This window comes from Jaculus jaculus, chromosome 8 (genome assembly GCF_020740685.1).
Source record: "Jaculus jaculus isolate mJacJac1 chromosome 8, mJacJac1.mat.Y.cur, whole genome shotgun sequence".
Classification (NCBI taxonomy): Eukaryota; Metazoa; Chordata; class Mammalia; order Rodentia; family Dipodidae; genus Jaculus; species Jaculus jaculus.
Window position 1 is genome coordinate 128629735 of NC_059109.1, and position 23002 is coordinate 128652736.

General features: G+C 48.5%; 1 protein-coding gene across 1 annotated transcript in view; it reads right to left on the minus strand.

The window, feature by feature from the left end:
• Nucleotides 1–1376: 1376 nt before the first annotated feature.
• The window catches only part of Znfx1 (zinc finger NFX1-type containing 1), a 38022-nt gene continuing 16396 nt past the window's right edge, over nt 1377–23002 (minus strand). The window contains exons 6-14 of the mRNA XM_004663876.2: nt 21433–21582; nt 16767–16881; nt 14765–15006; nt 14126–14265; nt 13500–13654; nt 12586–12731; nt 8897–9007; nt 5841–5936; nt 1377–4764 (exon numbers count right to left, since the gene is read on the minus strand). Of these exons, the coding sequence (XP_004663933.2) occupies nt 2326–4764; nt 5841–5936; nt 8897–9007; nt 12586–12731; nt 13500–13654; nt 14126–14265; nt 14765–15006; nt 16767–16881; nt 21433–21582 (3594 nt within the window). The 3' untranslated portion in view covers nt 1377–2325. The remainder of the gene's footprint in view (nt 4765–5840; nt 5937–8896; nt 9008–12585; nt 12732–13499; nt 13655–14125; nt 14266–14764; nt 15007–16766; nt 16882–21432; nt 21583–23002) is intronic.

Genomic DNA, 23002 nt, shown 5'->3' on the forward strand with positions numbered 1-23002 from the left:
GGGTCTGGTGTAGAGGAACTTGTGCTAGTTGATTTAGCATGGACAGCTATTTGGTGCTAATCCATGCATACCTCTGCGCACTTCCTGTTGTCCCCATGTTGATAGAAACACATTTGAAAGACTTAAGTTTCCACAGCTGGACACCAGCATGTACCTGAGCCCAGACCTCTTATCTCACTGCCGTGGTGCTGCCGGCAGTGGAGTCCAGACCCCCATTGGTGAGCCCTGCCGTGGCAGCCAGCTCTTGTTCTGTACGGTGTTGCCATTGTTTGGGCCTTAGATGAAAGCAGTGGAGCTTTCTCTGGGAAATAGAACTTTATGTCCTGCATAATTTTAGGGAGTAATAAACCTGTAAATTCTTTTTTGTTTTTCCAAGGTAGGGTCTCCAGCTCAGGTTGACCTGGAATTCACTATGTAGTCTCAGGGTGGTCTTGAACTTACAGAAGTCCTCCTACCTCTGCCTCCCGAGTGCTGGGATTAAAGGCGTGTGCCACCACGCCCGGCTCAAATTTGTGAATTCTTATTTGAGAGAAGTCAGAGGATGAGCACACCAGGGCCTCCTGTCACTACAAGCAAACTCCAGATGCATGTGTCATTTTGTACATGTGGCCTTATGTGAGTACAAGGGAGTCGAACTCTGCTGGCAGATTTTCCAAGCAAGCACCTTTAACCACTGAGCCATCTCCTCAGCCCCAAACTTGTAAATTCTGACAGTTATCGAGGAACAAGTACTTTGGGCACTAAAATGTTCAAAGAAATGCTAACCAACATAGGGACCTCTTCAGAAAACAAAGGCTCAACGACATGTTGGGAGCATGGTCCAGAACCAGTATATGCCATTTAGCAGTGAGGGCCCCAAGTAGGTCATTAAACTAAAATTGCTAAGTGCAGAACCCAGATTGTCTCTGGGAAAACTCATGAAGCAGACAGAAGGAAACATTTTAAATGTCCATTCCTGTAGGCTGAAAAATTTCACCATGGATAAAAATGACTCAACAGTTACATGGGGGCTGGGCGTATCCTCACCATTTAGTAGGCAGAGGTAGGATTGCAGATTGTTAGGAGTTTGAGGCCAGCCAGGGACTTCAGAGACCTTACCTTGACAAACAAAAGCATGGTTTCACTGTGGGCAGCAGTGGAACCTCCCCTGACTTGTCCTTATCTCAAGCAGCTGCTGAAAGTACAGACACCTCCTCAGCTGGCCATAGGCTCGGAAGTAAAGTACTTGCCCAGCATGTTTGGCCCTGGCTCTGGTCCTCAACATGGAGTATTAAGAACCCACCACAGCCATGGGATACTTTTTATAAAAATGTTAATAAAAATTGAGAAAAAGAAATAAGATAGATTCTAAAAAAAATAAAGAACCCACCACAGGCCTCCCTTGTTGATTTTATTAACTGGCTTTAAAGGCTAAAAGTGCATAGTAAAGACAAAACAGGAAATGCATACATAGGAAAGGGGCTTTTCTGGCCAACATTAGAAAGGACCTGAGATGCTAAGTCTGCTCTAAGGAACACTGGACACGGGCTGCAGGTGGCAGGGTGGGGCTGGGGCCCACGGGAGCTGCTGGCATGCTGACCCTGCCCAGGCAGGCTGACCGTTTGCTGCTTGCACTGAACGTGGCAGCACGGTGCTGTGTCAGCCTTTCCCATCGTCCCAGTGCAAGTCCCAGGAACAGGTACAGGGGTCACTGAGCAGGGCCCGCTGCGGAAGCCCCTGTGTGGACAGTATGCTTTTCCTACTCCAGTGACTGTGACTGGGTTAGGGTGAGTTGAAGTGTGTCACATACCTCCGTCTCCTGGAGGCAGAGGCCTGAGGGGGAGGGTGGTAGGGGTTTTTGTGCTCCTAGGAAGGAAGGAATGGAGGAAGGGCAAGAAGGAAGGAAGAGCACTTCCTACAACATTTCTGGACCACTGTTTGTTACAACAAAAGCTAGTTGGCAAGAGGAAGCCTGGAGATAAGAACCAGCCAGCTTCCTGAGCTCAGACTGCCCTGGGAGCGCTGCAGAAGCAACTGACCAAACCCAGATCCAGGTTCCCCTAGGTGGTAGTGGGGGGGGGTGGGGTGGGGAGTGTCCAGACGCTCCAGGGAACGAGCCATGAGCTTGCCACAAGAGAGGAGGCAAGATCCTAGAATCTGATCGCAGCTTTGGAGGTAAAGTGCTTACTCTAGCGCAGGGGTAAACTTAGAATCAAGTGTGGGCAAACCCTAAAAGTGGATCCTTGAGCAGGTGCAAAGACTAAAGGGCACTAATAAACCAGTTCCTCCACAAGGAACGTCCCCAGCAATGTGGGCCGAGGTTAAAGGCAGTGGTGTGCCATCTTTCTAGATCATCCTCCGGAGCTCCTCAAAGTTCATCAGGTTGTTGGCTGTATCGGACCAGGCAGGGTGCTGGGCTCCGTCCATCTCAGAAGCAAGCTGGTTGCTGCTCTCCAGAGTGTGATTCTCCCCACCGATCACCTCCTGACAGTCGGGACAAGTGGCCCTCTCCATAGCTCCCCCACATTCACTAATCACATAGATGTGGCCATTGGGGCACTTGAACCAGTGGCCACGACTAAGACCCAAGGCATTGACAATCTGTACTCGCTCTTCCTCGGAGATGCCCAGGCCAGAGCAGGGAAGGGTGGTTTTCAGAGCATCCAACTTTTTCTGCACAAGTTGTTCATCTTCCTGGGTGAATTTACACGTTCCCTCAAGAATATCCCGGATGCTAGAGACCTCTTCGGCTACACCCCCTCTAACCTTCCCCTCCGCCATCCTGCAACGGGTCAGAAGGTTCACCAGGTACGTGAGCCTCTGGATTTCCTGCTGGAGGTCACTCCGTTCCTGGCTGGAGAAGCTCAGGCGCTTCTTGGCCAGCCACTTGTAGACCTGCTCTAGCCGAGCGCGCACTCTTTCCTGCTCTGAGACATGCACCTTTTTCAGGGATTCGTACAAGTTGGCCAAGTGGTCATAGAAGTGGATGCAGTTCTCAACAAGGCCCAGGTCCTTCACTGACAGGTTTTTCTGGGCCAGCTTCTCACTCAGCATCTGGAAGTTGACACTTAGCTGCTCCTGGAAGACATGCTTACTCTCCAGCAGAGCCTTAAGTTGCTCCTGGCTGGCTGCCAGTTCCTCAGCACAGCCCTGGATCCTGCTCTTGACGACTTCTATTTCTTCCAGCCGCCGTTTGATGATGGTCCCGTACCTCAGGTTCTTGCGGATGGGCACTTGACAGACAGGACAGACCTTCAGCCTGATGGCGACTTTGTCGTCCTGATCGTTCATGTAGCGGTCCAAGGCTTGTACCTCAAAGATGTGGCTGCAGTCCTCCAGCTGCACGAAGCGGGCATCGGGCTCATCCTCGGAGCCAAAGAAGATCTGGGTGACCTCGTCTTGATGGCACACACGGCACTTCCTGGGGCAGGGCTCCCCACACAGACCAATGCAAGGGTGGCCGCAGCCCAGCAGCTTAGTACAAGGCACGTAGCATGCGGGTCGGTTGCAGGGCTCAGAGCAGAGTCTGGTGCACTGGTAGTGCTGGCAGCGCCAGACACAGGGCTCCACACAGGGGCTGCACGGCTGCCCACATTTCTTCTTGCACTGGCTGTGCACACAGCGGTTCTGGCACATTCGCTGGCAGGGCGGGCACTCACCAGTGCATGGCTCCTGGCACTTGTGTGCGCAGATGAGCAGGCACTTGCAGGGCTGCTGACACCGCTCATGAAAGCGCCCTTCAAAGCAGCTATGGCAGGAGCCCGGGCAAGGGTGACCACATTCCAAGATGGCATCACACTTGGTGGTACACTTGACTGGCAGGCCATATTTGATGTCTTCCACATTACAACATTTCACCTGCTGGCTATGTCCACATTTGAGTTTCACGGTGACCTTTTCTGAGCACAAACGCACACAGAAATCACCACATGGATTGCTGCATCTATGGCCACATCTCAACACCTTGGGGCAAGGCTCCTGGCAGCAGAACTCTGACTCTGGCTTTGAACAAGGAACCATCTGTTTGTGGCCACACAGGAGAATAGTTTTGGGCACCTTTACCTGACAAGGCTGGCACTCCTGGAAGCAAACTAGTGGGCACCGGTGCCCGTCCTGGCAGATGACCTTCTGGCATGGCTTCATGCACTGGAACTCCTTGTGTGAGGAGTCATAGGGGTGGCAGGCACGGGTGCAGACGTGTCCACAGCCCAGTCGGAATTCACAGGGCAGACTGCAGCCTCCTTCGGGCACTTTTTGGAAGTCTGAAGCTGTGGACACCGAGGTGTGGGTGTCGGGGTGGTTCTGGCAGCACAGGCGCAGCGATGGGCCTAGCTGCTCGTTCTCCCGCAGGGTGTGCATGATCTTGCTCCACAAGGGCTCCCTGGCCAGCATCTGCATGTTGCCAATGCAGTACATCCCCTTTTTGGCTCGGGACAAGGCCACACAGATGCGGTTGGGTATTTGGAGGAAGCCCATCTTGCCCTCCTGGTTGCTCCGCACCAACGAGAGGAGGATAATGTCATTTTCTTCCCCTTGGTACTTGTCCACGACATGGACCTTGATGCCAGCGAACGTCTTGGCAGGCATGAGTTTGCGCAGGCAGAAGAGCTGCCCAGTGTAGGTGGTGAGAATGGTGATCTGGGAGGGCAGGTACTCCTGGCACAGGAAGTACTTGCACAGCTCCACCAAAAAGTGAGCCTCATGCCAGTTCTGATGGCTTCTGCCTTCTTGGATCTCCTGCTCAGGAAAGCTATGCTCCACAAAGAAAAGGTTGGAAGAGACCCCCTGGAAGCAAGACAGTAAGGAACACATTAGAAGTCTCCTTGTGGCCCTTGTCCTTGATTTTCCAATGCTGGAGAATGAACCCAGGAGCTCACACAAGCCATGCGAGTGTTTGCCGCTGAGCTTTGACACTTGTTTTCTCGTCCTGCTCCACAGAGAGATGCTGGCAGGCTTTGGGGCTCTCCGTTGCACAATCTCATTCTAAAGTTAGTTCCTTGTCTCAGGGCCATAGCAAATTATAAAATAGTCAAAGAATGCTTGCCTAATTATTTTAAAAAATATTAGCCAGAAAGCAGGGCATGGTGGCGGACACCTTTTCAGTCCCAGCACTCGGGAGGCTAAGGTAGGAGGATCGCCATGAGTTCGAGGCCACCCTGAGATTACATAGTGAATTCCAGGCCAGCCTGGACTAGAGGAAGACCCTTACCTCAAAAAAACCAAAAAAAAAAAAAAAAAAAGTTGTTTTTTTTTTTCTTCAAGCTTGGTATGGTGCCATACACCTTTAACCCTGGCATTTGGGAGACTGAAGTAGGATCACTGTGAGTTAAAGGCCAGCGTAGGCTACAGTGAGACCCTGCTTAAAAATAAATAAAATAGCTGGGCGTGGTGGCACATGCCTTTAATCCCAGCACTCAGGAGGCAGAGGTAGGTGGATCGCTGCAAGATCAAGGCCACCCTGAGACTGCATAGGGAGTTCCAGGTCAGCCTGGACCAGAGCAAGAGCCTACCTTGAAAAATCAAAAAAATAAAATATAAATAAATAAATAAGATACAGCTGGGTGTGACATGTTTTTAATCCCAGCACTTGGGAAGCTGAGGTAGGAAAATCGCTGAATTCAAGGCCAGCAGATTTGATGATGGAGCAGTTAAGGTGCCCAGTCCTCCACTGGACCACTCCTCACCCACTCAGCTAAAGTGCCAAGGCCTCTGCTGGGCCACTCCTCACCCATACCTCTGAACTGTGGTGGGTGGGGCAGAAGCCCCAATTCTCCCTGCAGGGAAGACCTTACCATTCAACTGCTGAAGGTCCTCAGTTATGAAGGGGCGAAGAGAGAGACAGGGCAGCAGGAAGGACTCACCTTAATCTTCTCGTACTTGAGAACAGAGGGATGATTCTCCAGGTCCTGGTATATGTGGGGTGTCAAGAGACGTGCAATTTCAGGGCGCATGCGATGCTGAAACAACAGGCACTGTTAGCAGTAAAGGGCAAGAGGAGAATTCCTCCAAAGGCCTTGTTGCCGGGGGCTGAGTAGATGGCTGAGTAGAGCTTGCTGTGCAAGTGTGAGGACCTGAACCTGGAGCCCCAGAACCCACGTGCAGCTGGACGCAACAGGGTTGGCACCTGTGACTACTGCACCCATGGTGGGATGGACGGAAGCGCACGGGAGGCTCCTTGGAAGCCTGCCGGCCGCCAACCTGCCTGGCGAACACAGCAGCAAGCAGTGCTCCTGTCTCAGACAGGGCGAAGGCAGGACTCGCACCTGAGACTGTCCTCCGACCTCCACGCGTGAGCTGCGGCACCTACACCTGCGCTCACAGACCCGCAAGATTAAAAGGATGAACACCTGGAGAAGTACCATTTACGATAACAGATGCATAAACAGCTCCTTCATCCTTCCACAGGCCCACACAGGGTCATCTTGGGTACTTCAAAGCAAAATAACTACAGGGCCCTTTCAGTACTAAGGTAGGTTCTTTTTTTGTTGTTTTTCTTTTTCTTTTAGGTTTTGCTCTAGTCTAGGCTGATGTGGAGTCTCAGGGTGGCCTCGAACTCATGGCGATCCTCCTACCTTAGCCTCCCGAGTGCTGGGACCAAAAGTGAGCACTACCACGCCTGGCCCGCCCATTTCTTTCTTTTTATATTATAATATATTATATTTATATTTGAGAGAGACAGAGAAAGAGTCAGAGAATGGGAGTGTCATAGCCTTCAGCTGCTGCAAACAAACTCCAGAAGCATGGGCTACCTTGTGAATCTGGCTTACATGGGTCCTGTGGAATCGAACCTGAGTCCCTTAGGTTTGTAAGCTAGTGCCTTAACCATTAAGCCATCCCTCCAGCCCAGCTTTTTCTTTTTTTCTTTCTTCTTTTTATTTTTTTCCGAGGTAGGGTCTCACTCTAGCTCAGGGTGACCTGGAATTCCAGCTGACTCTCCTACCTCTGCCTCCCAAGTGCTGAGATTAAATTAGGTGTGTGCCACCACACCTGGCTTTTTCTTTTTTAAAAGAATATTTTGGGCTGGAGAGATGGCTTAGCAGTTAAGCGCTTGCCTGTGAAGCCTAAGGACCCCGGTTCGAGGCTCGGTTCCCCAGGTCCCACGTTAGCCAGATGCACAATGGGGCGCACGCGTCTGGAGTTCGTTTGCAGAGGCTGGAAGCCCTGGCGCGCCCATTCTCTCTCTCTCCCTCTATCTGTCTTTCTCTCTGTGTCTGTCGCTCTCAAATAAATAAATAAATAAAAATTAAAATTAAAAAAAAAAAGAATATTTTTACTTATTTATTTGCAAGCAAAGAGAGAGAGAATGAGAATGGGCATGCCAGGACCTCTAGCTGTTGCAAACAAACTCCAGATCCATGCACCACTTTGTGCATCTGCCTTTATGTGGGTACTGGGGACTCGAACTAGGGTCATTAGGCTTTGCAGGCAAGTGCCTTAAATGCTGAGCCATCGCTTCAGCCCAAGGCAGGTTTTCTTTTTCCCCCAGCTTTTCTTATATATATATATATTTTTTCCCAATATTTTTATTTTATTTGAGAGAGAGAGGAGAGAGTAGCACACCAGGGCCTCCAGCCACTGTAAATGAACTATGTGCACTACCTTGTGCATCTGGCTTACATGGGTCCTGGGGAATCAAACCGAGGTCCTTTGGCTTTGCAGGCAAACACCTTAACCACTAAGCCATCTCTCCAGCCCTTTCTGGTTTTTCAAGGTAGGGTCTTTCTCTAGCCCAGACTGGCCTAGAATTCAATCTGTAGTCTCAGGGTATCCTTGAACTCACAACAACCCTACTACCTCAGCCTCCCAAATGCTGGGATTAAAGGCATGCACTGCCACACCCAGATCGAAGGCAGGGTTTTTTCAAGGTAGGGTCTCACTCTTGCCACATTGACCTGGAACTAACAGTGATCCTCCTCTCTTAGCTTGGGATTAAAGGTTGATAAGGCAGGGTTTTATTTTTTACTTTTATTTTTGTTTATTTTTATTTATTTTTTTAAATTTTTTTGTTCATTTTTTATTAATTTATTTGAGAGTGACAGAGAGAGAGAGAAAAAGAGACAGAAAGAGAGATTGAGAATGGGCGCACCAGGGCTTCCAGCCACTGCAAATGAACTCCAGATGCATGCGCCCCCTTGTGCATCTGTCTAACGTGGGTCCTGGGAAACCGAGCCTTGAACCAGGGTCCTTAGGCTTCACAGGCAAGCACTTAACTGATAAGCCATCTCTCCAGCCCTTTATTTATTTTAGAGTGACATACAGACAGAATGGGTGCACCAGGGCCTCCAGCCAGTGCAAACAAACTCCAGGCGTATGCACCACCTTGTGCATCTGGTCCTGGTTACCTGAGTCCTGGGAAATCAAGCCTCGAACCGGGGTCGTTAGACTTCACAGGCAAGCGCTTAACCGCTAAGCCATCTCTCTAGCCCATAAGGCAGGGATTTTTTTTTTTTTTTTTTTTTGGTTTTTCGAGGTAGGGTCTCACTCTGGTCCAGGCTGACCTGGAATTAACTCTGTCATCTCAGGGTGGCCTTGAACTCATAGCAATCCTCCTACCTCTGCCTCCTGAGTGCTGGGATTAAAGGCGTGCGCCACCACGCCCGGCTTTTTTAAGGCAGGGATTTTTTTCCCCCCAATTTATTTTTTATTTATTTGAGAGAGAGAAAGAGGTGGAGGGGGAGAATGGGCACCCCAGGACCTTCAGCAACTGTAAACGAACACCAGATACATGCACACCCTTGTGCATCTGGTTCCTGGAGAGTCAAATCGGGATCCTCTGGCTTTGCAGGCAAACACCTTAACTGCTAAGCCTTCCCTCCAGCCCATAAGGCAGGTTTTTAATGACACCTTTCTTGCTGGTAGTTGGCAGGCCCCTTAGAAACCTCCTAGGTATTTGGTAATAAGAGAACCAGCTTCTTACCTGGTAATTCAGACGGACAAATGGAATATTTACTTTCACCAGCCGTTCAAAAAGGGACACCTCAAGGTTGAAGTTCTTAGCCAAATCATACACATTGGCACTGGGGCGTAGCTGAAAAGAGAAATAAAGCTGAAGATTCTTTTTTTTTTTTTCTTTTAAAAAAGCCTCAGTGCTTTTTTAAATTTTTTTGTTGTTGTTGTTCATTTTTTATTTATTTATTTGAGAGTGACAGACACAGGGAGAAAGACAAATAGAGGGAGAGAGAGAATGGGCATGCCAGGGCTTCCAGCCTCTGCAAACGAACTCCAGACGCGTGCGCCCCCTTGTGCATCTGGCTAACGTGGGACCTGGGGAACCGAGCCTCGAACCGGGGTCCTTAGGCTTCACAGGCAAGCGCTTAACCGCTAAGCCATCTCTCCAGCCCAAGCTGAAGATTCTTGATTGAAAACATGGTTTTTTTTTTATCTAGCCATCCAGCCAACAAGTATTTTTCAGGTACCCATTGGAGGAGGATAGGAGAAAGTTAGTTTTTGTCCCCCCTCTCCCAGGTAGGGTCTCACTTCAGCCCAGGCCGACCTGGAATTCACTATGGAGTCTCAGGGTGGCCTCGGAACTCACAGGGACCCTTCTACCTCTGCCTCCAGTGTTGGGATGCCTGCCAACGCAAGGTGTTTTTTATTTTTATTTTTAAGGTAGTTTAACTTAGAGATTGAGGCCCACAGAGAAAACCAGAATGGAACTCTTGACAGAAATGGGATTCCTGTTTGATCACGACTGATCCACAGCACCCACCCTCCACCAGTCTAGAGCACTACTTGTATAGACGGCCCAAATGGGCTGGCTCTTGTATCCATCCTCCTCTACGAACCAACTGGGCCTTCCCCTTGCCTACAAATGGTGCTGTCTTGCTGTGGCGGCCTCCACCCTGCTCCACTCAGCCCAGCCCAGCTCTGCTCGTCCTGTCCTGCCTACCTCTCTCCATTTCAGGCCGCAACGACATGCATGAGTCCAGCTCTGGCTCACTTAGCCAGGAAGGGTTGGGGGAAAAGAGCAAGAAACTGTTTCTTGGTTTGGATGGCTTTTCTGCTTGTCTCTGCTTTATAGTTTGGGGTAACTTCTTTCTCTGATTACCTGGTTTCTGAACCTACCATGTGTGTGCTTTTCTTTGCTCTGGAACTACCTCGTGGGCACGCTCATCAATGCTAGCCTTGCTACCCGAGTAATTTCTTTATACTTGGCATAACCACGAGTGTCACTCTCTTCGTTACTCATTTCTCCTCTGAATCTCCTGGTCTCTACTTTGACGTCTGCGCTCTCCTTTTTCCTCGAGCCTCACCATTTGTTCTCTTAACTTCTCTAAAAACACATGACCGATGATGCCATACAGGTTCTTCCCAAGTTTCCCTTCACAAGCACCTAGATTCTACTTTCCACATGCCAGCAGCTCTACCCATCTCTCTTCAACAGCCTCAGGGTCTTAAGTCCATGTGCTTGCAGCTTTACCCAATCTCTCTTTAATAGCCTCAGTGTCTCTTAAGTCCATATGCTTACAGCTCTACTCCAGCTTTTCCCCCAAAACCTCAATTTCTCTTAGATGAACCTTAAAAACAATGCAGTATTTCCACATGAGAGTGTGTTTCCTAAGCCACACAATTTGTGATTTCTCCCTAAATAAATTTAGTAATTCATAATTTATTCTTCTTGAGTCAGTCTTTATCAATTCTTTGTTAAAGGTAGGATAGAACCCAAGACTTGGGGTTCATAAATCCTGGGAGACTCCTCCTGAATCCAAAACTCCTGCATGACTATGTGCTAAGCACTAATCTAGATGTTGACAGTTCAGGGTTAACAGTGACAAGGACTAGGAAACACCAAGGATGATGTGACAGGGAGCCTTTAGCTAGGCCTGAGCACTGACACTGGTGTGGCAGCAGCAGTGGAGGAGGCTGCCAGTCATCAACCATCTGAAAAGAAAGCCATGACAAGGAGCAGGAGGGCTGGCGTGGGGACACTGAGCCAAAGAAGGAGGTCAGAGGAAACAGCCAACACCCAGTCTTACTGGCCTTTGTGGGCCACTTTAGCTTTGTTTTGAGAGCGGGGTCATGCTATGAAGCTCTGGCTGCACACCACTTTAGGGAGCCTGATTTAGGTCAGGTGTGGTGGCTCAGGCCTGTAATCCCAGCACACGGGTGGTTGGGCAGGAGGATCATGAGTTCATGAACATGCGTGGGCTACATGAGACCCTGTCTCACAAAGTCAAAAGGTTGATTACTGGCTGGGTATGGTGGCGCACGCCTTTAATCCCAGTACTCAGGAGGCAGAGGTAGGAGGATCATTGTGAGTTCGAGGCCACCCTAAGACTACATAGTAGATTCCAGGTTACCCTGGGCTAGAGTGAGACCCTACCTCAAAAAACAAACAACAAAAAAAATACAACTTGATTACTGATAATAATGTAACGCCTAGGGAGAGACACCTTGCTTGCAAAGCCTGCTGGCCCAGGTTCGATTCTCCAGTACCCATGTAAAGTCAGATGCACAAGTGGAACATGCATCTGGAGTTCATTTACAGCGATAAGAGGCCCTGGCATACCAACACTCATTCTCTCTTTCTGCTTGCAAATAAACATTCATTAAAAAATCTTAAGTACAGTAAGAATCCATTGGCGGGCTTTAAACTGGTGAGTGATGTGATCTGACTTACTGGGTTTGAGATAGGTCTCACTGTGCAGTTCAGTCTGACCTTGGCTAGGGTTAGAGCTAGAAGTGTAAGTGTACCCCACCACACCTGGCCAGTTCATTGTTTTGTTTTTGTCTCTTGGGTGTGTGTGCACGTGTGTATACACATGTGCCAAAGCAGGAGGAGGAAGCTGGGCACCCTCCTCCATCACTCTTCCACCTCGCTTCTACTGACTAGGGAGCTCCAGTGCCCAGTCACGCTGGGGCTCCAGGCATGGCTTTTTACTTGGGTGCTGGGGACTAAAGTCAGATCTTGATGCTTGTTCAGTGCGTGGTCTTACCCACAGGGCATCTCCCCATGCACTTTAAGTCCCTGTGTTGAGGATGGACTAGTGGGTGGAAGCAGGAAGACCAAGGCACTTCTGTTATAACTGTCCATTTCAAAGGTCTGGTGAAGCTGAGCATGATGGCTCAAGTCTGTATTCCCAGCCACTTAGGAGGCCAGGACAGAAGGATCATAATCATGAGGCCAGCCTGAATTACATAGAATTATATAGCAACACCTTCTCTCATGTGATATAGGAAAGTGCTGGAGGAGCCTGGCGTGGTGGTGCACGCCTTTAATCCCAGCACTGGGGAGGCAAAAGTAGGAGGATTGCCGTGAGTTCAAGGCCACCCTGAGACTACATAGTGAATTCCAAATCAGCCTGGGCTAGAGCAAGACCCTACCTTGTAAAACCAAAAAAAAAAAAAAACCAAAAAACAAAAAACCCAGGGCTGGAAGAGTTGCTCAGTGGTAGAGTGCTTGCCCAGCATGTACGCATCTGGGTCTGACCCTTAGCAGTGGGGTTAGGGAGAAGGAAGCAGAGACAACACGGGAGGTAAAGAGGTGGAAGAAAAGCAATCACCAGCATCACCGATGAGCATGTTTGTAACTGCTGAACAGAGGCCATGGTCTTCCTGTCTGTCCCTCCCCAAGAACCAGCCCATCCCCCAGGAGTCCTGTTTTACCTGCTGGTGGTCCCCAATCAGAATGAGGTGCTGGCAGGCTTTGCTCAAGGTGGCAATAGTGTGAGCCTCGAGAACTTCTGCAGCCTCTTCCACGATGACAATCACAGGCCTCACCTCTTGCAGGATCTGGCGGTATTTGGCAGCTCCTGGAGTTGGGAAAGGAGAGAGAGGGGCTCCTCTGAGCCAAGGCATAAGACCCATAGAGCCACCCTTTTGTGCTCTTCCTGAAATTTGTTGGTGACAACTAAGTTCTCATGGTCAGAGCTGGGGTGACTGTGTGGCAGGATTAAGCACTGGGTGGTTCTGAGCCGCACTGATGTGGGATTTAAGCTCAGCAGCAAGTGGGAGAACTTTACCAAACGTTCCCAAAATATGGGCTGCTTTCAATAGCTTTTTAAAAAAATTTACTTGAGAGCTACAGATAGAGAAAGAGGGAGGGGGAGACAGAGAGAGAGAAAGGGCGTCCCAGGGCCTCCAGCCACTGCAAACAAACTCCAGACACGTGCGCCCCCTTGTGCATCTGGCTAACGTGGGTCCTGGGGAATCGAGCCTCGAACCAGGGTCCTTAGGCTTCATGGGTAAGCACTTAACTGCTAAGCCATCTCTCTGGCCCGTGCTTTCAATAGCCTGTCATGGTGTTTTCCTTTAATCTACTAATGCTGCTCCCGTTTCCTGGTAGGGTCCACTCTGTACACTGAAGGTGGCATTGGCTGTAGCAGATTATTTCCTCACTTCTTTTCTTTTTTCTTTTTTTGTTTTTTTGAGGTGGGGTCTCACTCTAGCTCAGGCTGACCTGAAATTCACTCTGTAGTCTCAGGGTGGCTTCAAACTCATCGTGATCCTCCTACCTCTGCCTCCTGAGTGTTGGGATTAAAAGCGTGTACCACCATGCCCGGCTCCCCACCCTTTCTTACCTGTGGTTGTCATTCCTATGACCTGGGCATCTTTGAGGATACACAGGTCTTCCTGGAGTCTCAGCTCAGCCATTTTCTTAGCTGATGTGCGGTACTGGCACTCATACTGGAGAATCCTCTGGCGCGTGTCTGCCTGGTACATCTGCAACCACAGTCTGGAGAACCAAGAATAGGGAAAGGAAGCCATGTCCTCTGAGAAAAGTGTGCCAGTGTGTGAGATGAACCCTAAACACCTGAGGAGGAAAGTGAGAGACCCAGAGGCAGAAACCAAGAAACCAAGGTGCTCAGCAAAAGCTATGCTGAGTTATGAGGACAGAAAGAAGGGAGCGAAAGTCACGAGGAGAGCAGGAATTACACAGATGGGCAGGGTCACGAGGAGAGAGGGAAGGACTCGTATGTGAGGAGAGAAGGGGAGAACACAGGACGTGCAGGTGGTGAGGAGGGAGTAGGTAAGGCAGACGTGAGCCTATTCTATTTTTGTTATGAAAACCTCCCAGTGGTTGTTACTCTTCAGATAAAATGTGTGTCCCCCAGTTGAGCTATATGAGGCCCTGCCATTTGACCCGTTCTGGGAAAAGAAATTCCACTTGAAAATGACAGAGACAGGCCAGCCTTGGACACTGTACCGATACAGCTGCCAGCGAGAATTGAGGTCCAGCTGCCAGACATCTTGGATCTCATTGGCCTCGGCTTCAGTCATTGTGTTCAGTTTGCGAAGTTCATTCTTCATTTTATTTCTCATTTTCTTTCTCCGGCTGCGCTGGATCTGTGGACATCAATACCAGGCAAGGTGGTGTGTGAGCAGAGGTCACCCCTACTGAAGCCCACAGCAGGGGCCCTGGCACCTAAGCCAAAGGGGTGCCGCCTTTGATAAACACTGAGTGCCTCACTCCGGGTGAGTAAAGGGGGACTCCTGCATTACTCTTTGACATTCTCCCTCTACAAGCGTAGTCACAGACCTGCAGCTCAAATGAGTCCCAACGGAATGACTCCACGCCCACTCCCTGCTGCTCACCAACATTGCCAGTTCTTGTCGGGGACCCTCTGAATAGCCGGTATTTTTATGCCCACCCACATACTCTATCTACCAGGGTAGGTGCAAAATGGGTACCTTAGCCAATTATAAGGAGTGAAGTAACAGAAGCGGGCACAGGAGTGGCTAGGACACGTGGGCTCTTCCAGCAGCAGAAGCCCATGTCACCTGCTAGTAGCGTCTGAGCTCCTGCCTTCCATCCAGTGGGAGGTTGCAGGGGAGGTGAATTTACCTCCCACTTTTCAGTTGCTTGCTCCTGTCCAGCTGCAGGCTCAGGGCTATTCTGGTCTAGCGTCATGGCCAAAAGCATTTTGGCCAACTCCTTGTCTGCCCCTTTCTCGTCCTTCTTCCGTCGCTGGGGCCTCATCACTTCTTCTTCCTCAATGACCCGGTCAGCTTGAATCAGGTCAGCCTCCTCTGCGATATCAATGAGCGACTCCTCCCCGTCTTCCCCTTCTAACTCCTCTGCCTGGGCTGATAGGAAAAAGCAGGTGGGACAGGCTGGATATCCTTGAAGCCAAGGGATGAAAGAGGGCACCTCCAGACTGAGACCCAGGAAGACTCTCATGGGGGTTAAATAGTAGCCTCTGAGAAGGGAAACTGGGAGGAACAAGGGAAACTGGAAGTTTCTTATGTACTTGCTTGTTACACATTTTACATATTAAAAATCATAGGAAACCGGGTGTGGTGGTGTATGCCTTTAATCCAAGCACACATACACACACAAAATTATATGAATGCTTTTTGGTTTTTTTTTTTGTTGTTGTTGTTATTTTGTGGTACACTCTCACTCTAGCTCAGGCTGATCTTGAACTCACTATATAGTCTTAGGCTGGCCTCAAACTCACAGCAATCCTCCTATCTCTGCCTGGGATTAAAGGCATTTACCACTAAGCATGGCTCATAAATGCCCTTAAAAAAAAAATTGTATGTGGGGGTTGGAGGGATAGCTTAGCAGTTAAGAGGCTTTCCTGCAAAGCCAAAGGACCCAGGTTTGATTCCCCAGGACCCACGTTAGCCAGATGCACAAGGTGGTGCATGTGTCTGGGGTTTGTTTATAGTGGCTGGAGGCCCTGGCACACCCTTTCTCTCTCTCACCCTCTTTCTGTCAAAAAAAAAAAGAAAAATTGTATGTGGCTAAGCATGGTGGCACACACCTTTAATCCCAACACTTGGGAGGCAGAGGATCACCATGAGCTTGAGGCCACCCTGAGCCTACATAGTGAATTCTAGGTCAGCCTGAGCTAGAGTGAAACTGTACCTCAAAAAAAACAAAACAAAACAAAAAATTATATGTGCCAGGTATAGAGGGGCATGCCTTTAATCCCAGCAATGGGAAGCCAAATATAAAAGGATTGCTGAGTTTGAGGCCAGCCTGGAACTACAGAGAGAGTTACAGGTTAGCCTGGGCTACAGTGAGACCCTATCTAGAAAACACACACAGACAAATTTGTGTGCTCGTGTGTACATGTGCGAGGGTCAAGGACAAGCTCAGGGTATTGCTCCTCTCCTTCCTCTTCCACCTTGTTGGAGACATTCTCTCTCATCATTTGACACTAGGAAGGCAAGACTGGCTAGCCCATGAGCTTTGGGATTCTCTCATTCTGTAGGCATGCTAGGGTTACAGACACTTCCTGTTACATCTAGTCAACAGGCTTGTGGAGCAGGTGCCTTTAACCACTGAGCCATCTCCCCAGCCTCTGAATGAATGCCTTTATGCCTTTTAGTGTGTGTGTGTGTGTGTGTGTGTGTTGAATGCACATAAATGTGCAGATGAGTACACACGTGCAGAGGCCAGAGGGGACTGTTGGGTGTTCTCTAACACACAGCTGGATGTTTCTTTGAGGCAGAATCTCTCAATGAACCCAGAGCTACCATTTTAAGTCACAAGAAGCACCAGGGGTTCTCTGGTCTCTTCTCCCCACTGGACTGGGTTACAGGTGTGCATGGCCATGCCAAGCTATTTCCTTGGGTGCTGGGGAATCAAAAATCAGGATGAAATCAGGCCCTCCTGCTTGTGCATGACAAGACTGAGTGCGTTCAGGGTGGTGTGGCAGTAAACGTCACTAGTTTTTAATGGGCACTTTCCATGTATCTACTGAAAAGTGGTATTCCATATTCTGTGATGTGTCTGCTCAAAGTCTGTCATTTATGCCCTGTTAAGCTGTCTTTATGCTGACGTGACATTTAAGTCCAACTGAAGACATGCTTCTTGGCTGACCCACACTCCTTACCTGTATTCTCAGGTTCTACTGAAGCAGTGTTCTGAACGAAAGAACCGACACCCAGACCCAGCCATTCGAGCATCATAGAATACTTCCCAAACTGGAAGGTGGTCCATTCCATCTCCTGTGAGAAAAATCATCAATCAGGAGATTTTTTTTTTTTCTTTCAAGGTAAGGGTCTCACCCTAGCCCAGGCTGACCTGGAATTCACTTTGTAGTCTCAGGGTGGTCCCGAACTCATGGCCATCCTCCTAACTCTGTCTCCCACGTGCTGGGATTACAGGCATGCACCACCACACCCAGCAATCAAAAGAATTTTTAGGAATTCTTATTTATTTGTGTTTGTGCTACTACAAATGAACAGAGTTTGTGACACATTTTATTTTTAGCCTTATGTTGGTGGCTGGGGAATTGAACATGGACCAATAGGCTTTGCAAACAAGTGACTTTAAATACTGAGCCATCTTCCCGTCCCACATCATGAGGATTCTATGACAACCCAGTATGAAGGCAGGCTCTCAAAGGACCAAAAGTAATTTGTGGGGGCAGGAGAGATGGCTTAGCAGTTAAGGCGCTTGCTTGCAAAGCCAAAGGACCTCAGTTCATTTCCCCAGTACTCATGTAAGCCAGATGCACAAGGTGGTACATGCATCTGGAGTTTGTTTGTAGTGGCTGGAAGCCCTGGCACACCCATTCTATCTTTCTCTCTCTCAAATAAATAAATAAATATTTTTAAAAAGTAATTTGTGGGGGGGGGGAGCTGGAGGGATAGTCCACAGCAGAGTGTATACCCAGCATATATAAAATCCTAGACTCTGTTCTCAGCATAGGAAAACTAAAACCCAAAACCTTCAATAGGCTGCCAGGTGTGGTGATGTAGGTCTGGAATCCCAGCACTTGGGAAGCAGGAGAATTAGGAGCAAATTCAGGGCTAGTCTGTGTGCAAACTTTTGAGATCCTGCCTCAAAATCACTATAATCCAGCTTGGCATGGTGGTGCATGTCTTTAATCCAGGCACTCAGGAGGGTGAGGTAGGAGGATTGCTGAGAGCTTGAGGCTAACCAGAAGCTACAGTGAGTGAGTTCCAGGTCAGCCTGGGCTAGAGTGAAACCCGACCTCAAAAAACCAAAACAGAAAGAAATGCCAGGCATGATGGCACATGCCTTTAATCCCAACACTTGGGGGAGAGAGGCAGGAGGATCATTGTGAGTTTGAGGCCACCTTGAGACTACACAGTGAGACCCTACTTGGAAAAAAACAAAAACAAATAAACAACAACAACAAAACCACTATCATCAGTCTCCCAAACAAACAAGTAACACTTGCATGGTAGCACATGCCTGCAGGCTTAGCACTGGGAAGTTGAGGCAGGAGGATTGCCTCAGGTTCATGACCAGACTGAGCTATATAGTGAACTGAAGACCATCCTGGGCTACCTAAACAAACCCTTCTGAACCCAAACACAGAGAGCACACAAGAAGACATTTCACTCAGCATTGGTGGCACACATCTTTAATCCTAGCACTTGGGAGGCTGTGGTAGGAAGATCACCATGAGCTCAAGGCCAACCTGGGCTACAGAATGAGCTCCAGGTCAGCCTGGACTAGAATGAGACCCTGCCTAGAAAAAGCAAGCAAGCAAGCAAGCAAACAAACAAACAAAAACCCCAAAATACAAAAACAAAAACAAACTATTGTTGGCCTGGATTTTTTAAAAATTCACTTTGACACTCATCTGATGTTGGAGGACAGCCTTGAGTTTTTTGTGCTACACTCCTTTTTAATTATTTATTTATAAGCAGAGTAAGAGAGAATGGACTGATCTCAACACTTGGGAGGCAGAGGTAGGAGGATCACTACAGAGTGAGTTCCAGGATGGCCTGGGCTAGAGTGAACCCCTATTCCCCCCGCCACCTTGAAAAAAAAAAAAAAGAGACAGAGAATTGGCATTCTACAGCCTCTTACTGCTACAAATGAACTCCAGATGCACATGCCACTTTTTGTATCTGGCTTTACATGGATACTAGGGAATTGAACCCAAGCCTTAAGAGTTTGCAAATAAGTGCCTTAACTGCTGAACTGTCTGTCCAGTCCCCTTCCTTTTTAAATATAAATATTTTTTTTTTACTTATTTATTTACTGGGGGTGGGGGGAGAATGAGCACACCAGGGCCTCCAGCCACTCCAGACGCATGTGCCACCTTGTGCATCTGGCTTATGTTGGGTACTGGAGAATTGAACCTGGGTCCTCAGGCTTCGCAGGCAAGCACCTTAACTACTAAGCCATCTCCCCAGGCCCCCTCCTTCTTAATAGCCTCACATATGCTGAGCTATGTTCTCAGCACCTACACCATCCTTTGATACAAGTTTTCCTCACCAGAGCTATTAGCTCAACCTCCCATTACGCAAGAGTGTTAGGATCACAGATACACTCACTACTTTGTTTTGTGCTGTTTTGGCTTTTTATTTAAAATATTTTTTGTTTATTTTTATTTATTTATTTGAAAGTGACACAGAGAAAGAGGCAGATAAGAGAGAGAATGGGCGTGCCAGGGCCTCCAGCCACAGCAAACGAACTCCAGATGCGTGTGCCCCCTTGTGCATCTGGCTAACGTGGGTCCTGGGGAATTGAGCCTCGAACCGGGGTCCTTAGGCTTCACAGGCAAGCGCTTAACTGCTAAGCCATCTCTCCAGCCTTGTTTTGGCTTTGTGAGGTAAGATCTCATTCTAGTCCAGGCTGACCTGGGATTCACTATGTAGTCTCAGGGTGGCCTCGAACTCACAGTGATCCTCTTACCTCTGCCTCCCGAGTGCTGGGATCTGGTTTGTTTTTTGTTTGTTTGTTTTTGTTTTTTCGAAGTAGGGTCTCACTCTAGCCCAGGCAGACCTGGAATTCACTATGGAGTCTCAGGGTGGCCTTGAACTCATGGCAATCCTCCTACCTCTGCCTCCCAAGTGCTGGGATTAAAGGCGTGGCTCACACATGGATGTTTTTTGAGACAATGATTTGCTATGTAGTTACAACTGGCCTGGAACTTGCCATGTAGACTAGGTCAACTTGAACTTGCAGAAAATTCTCTCTTTGCTTACTTGGGGCTAGGGTTACAGGCATGTGCTACTGTGACTACGGTTACAGGCATGGGCCACCATGCTCAAAAAAACTACCAATTTTTCTTTGCAAGACAAATTTATAAATAGTAACAATTTCATTCTTTTAACTTAAAGTTACCACTTCCCTCTATCTCTTTTTTCTTTCTTTTTAAAATATTTTAACTGGACTGGAAGGATGGCTTAGTGGTTAAGGCGTTTGCCTGCAAAGTCAAAGGACCCAAGTTAGCCAGATGCACAAGGGGACGCATGCGTCTGGTCTTCTCGGCAGTGGCTGGAGGCCCTGCTGCGCCCACTCGCTTGTGTGCACATGCGCTCTCTCTGTCAAATAAATAAATAAAAACAAAATATTTAAAATATTTTTATTTATTTGAGAAACAGAAAAAGGCAGAGAGGAGAGAGAGAGAGGGAGAATGGGCATGCCAGGGCATCTAACCACTGCAAACAAAGTCCAGGCGCATGTACCATGTTGAGCATCTGGCTTATGTGGGTCCTAGGGAATCAAACCTGGGTCCGTTGGTTTTGTAGGCAAATGCCTTAACCACCAAGCCATCGCTCCAGCCCTTTCTTTCTTTTTAAAATATTTTATTTCTTTATTCACTTATTTGCATGCAGAGAGGAGGGAGAGAAAGAGAGAAGGGGCACTCTAGAGCTTGCGGCCACTGCATGTTCCCTTTGTGCATCTGGCTTTTTGTGGCTACTGGAGAACTGAAACCAGGGTGTCAGGCTTCACAGGCAAGCACCTTAACTGCTAAGCCATTTCTCCAGGACCCTCCCCTTTTCTGGTACTGGGGCCCAAACCTAGAGCCTTATAGGTAAGTGCTTTACTACCAAGCTATATCCCCAACCCCAACTTAATGTAACTTTCATGCCCAGTTTGTAAGGAAGACATACACATAACTATAAGCCAAGCCAGAGAGCAAGCCCTCCTGGCTGGTCACAGTCTTGCTCCTGACCAGGCCTCAACTGCATCCTACCAGGAAAGGTGTTTTCACTCTTGGGCAGCATCAGAGCACAACAGCTCTGACTCTGGATGTTTTTTTTCTTTCTTTCCTTCCTTCCTTCCTTTCTTCTTTCCCTCCTTCCCTACCTCCCTCCTTCCTTCCTTCTCTCTCTTTTTAAAAGAGGCAGAGAAGCTGGGCGTGGTGGTGCACACCTTTAATCCCAGCACTCAGGAGGCACAGGTAGGAGGATTGCCGTGAGTATGAGGCCACTCTGAGACTACATAGTGAATTCCAGGTCAGCCTGGGCTACAGTGAGACCCTACCTTGACAAACCAAAATAAATAAATAAATAAAAAGGCAGAGAGAGAGAGACAGACAGAGAGAGAGAGAGAGAGAGAGAGAGAGAGAGAGAGAGAGAGAGAGAGAATGAATGAAAATAGGCACAGCAAGGCCTCTAACAATTGCAAATGAACTCCAGACACAGGTGTCACAGGCTTACATGGGTACTGGGGAATGGAACTTGGTCCTTAGGCTTCACAGGCAAGCGTTTTAACTGCTAAGTTGTTTCTCCAGCTCTGGACAGTTAGTATTGATAGGCCTGGGAGCCCGCTCCAACCAGCCTTACCTGCATTGGTCCATTTGTCAGGCTGTCCCAGTGCCGAGGGGAGATGTACTTCTGCAGAAACTGTTCCCGAAGGACACCTTGCATGGTACATTCCAGGGTCTTGGCCCCTATGCGAAGCCCTTCCCCTGACGCCTTCATCTCTGTTACAATCTGCCAAGAACAGAAGGAAATAGGAACTGAAGAAATATCATTGTCCCCTGAAGACAAGCTCTGCCCAAGAGAAAAGGGTGCAGTAAGGAAAAGCAAGAAAGAGTAAACGAACACACCAGTTGGCAAACCAACTTCCCAAGACCCATATTTGCTTGTGAAATCAAAGAATTTAGACCCAGTAAGTGCACATGACACCTCACGAACCAGTAAGAGAAAACAATGGCAACACTACAAGAGCAGGCCACAGACACTGTAGCTGGAACTTCAAACCCCACAGTAGCTGCTCTTTTTCCCTTGATAATGAGAACTCAGATTTCCCCACATTTTATTATTTTTTAAAATATTTTTATTTATTTGCGAAGGGGAGGGGAGGGCTGAAGAAATGGCGTAGCAGTTAAGGCACTGGCCGGTGACGCCCAAGGACCCAGGCTCAATACGCCACTGTCCACGTACACCAAGTGCACAAAGTAGCACTTCTGGAGTTCACTTGCAGTGGCTGGAGGCCTGGGTGTGCCTCTTCTCTCTCTCAAATAAAAAACATTTGGGGCTGGGGAAATGGCTTAGTGGTTAAGGCATTTGTCTGCGAAGCCTAAGGACCCTGGTTTGATTCCCCAGGACCCACATAAGCCAGATGCACAAGGAGGCGCGCGTGTCTGGAGTTTGTTTGCAGTGTCTGGAGGCCCTGACATGCTCATTCTTTCTCTCTGCCTCTCCCTCCCCCCAATAAATAAATAAAATAAAGGCATGAGCTACCATTCCTGCCTTAAAAAAAAACTGCTGGGCATGGTGTTGCATGCCTTTAGTCCCAGCACTCAGGAGGTGGAGGTAGGAGGATTGCTGTGAGTTTGAGGCCACCCAGAGAATACAGAGTGAATTCCAGGTTAGCCTGGGCTACAGTGAGACCCTACCTCGAACCCCCCCCACAAATAATAATAATAAAAATAAATAAATTTAAAAGCCATCTGTTTTTTTTTTTTTTTTTAGCATTTATTTTTATCTATTTATTAGAGACAGAGGGGTGGGAGGGAGAGAGAAAGGATGGGCGCGCCAGGGCCACAGCCACAGCAAATGAACTCCAGATGCATGCACCACCATGTGCATCTGGCTTATGTGGGACCTGGAGAAACAAACCTGGGTCCTTAGGCTTCACAAGCAAGTGCCTTAACTGCTAAGCCATTTCTCTAGCCTACCATGTGTGCTTTATTTTTTTTTTTTTAAGGTAGGGTCTCACTCTAGCTCAGGCTGACCTGGAATTTACTCTGTAATCTCAGAGTAGCCTTGAACTCTCAACGATCCTCCTACCTCTGCCTCCCGAGTGCTGGGATTAAAGGCATGCGCCACCACGCCCGGCCCATGTGTGCTTTTAATTCCAGCATTTGGGTGGCAGAGGTAGGATTGCCATGAGCTCAAGGCTAGCCTG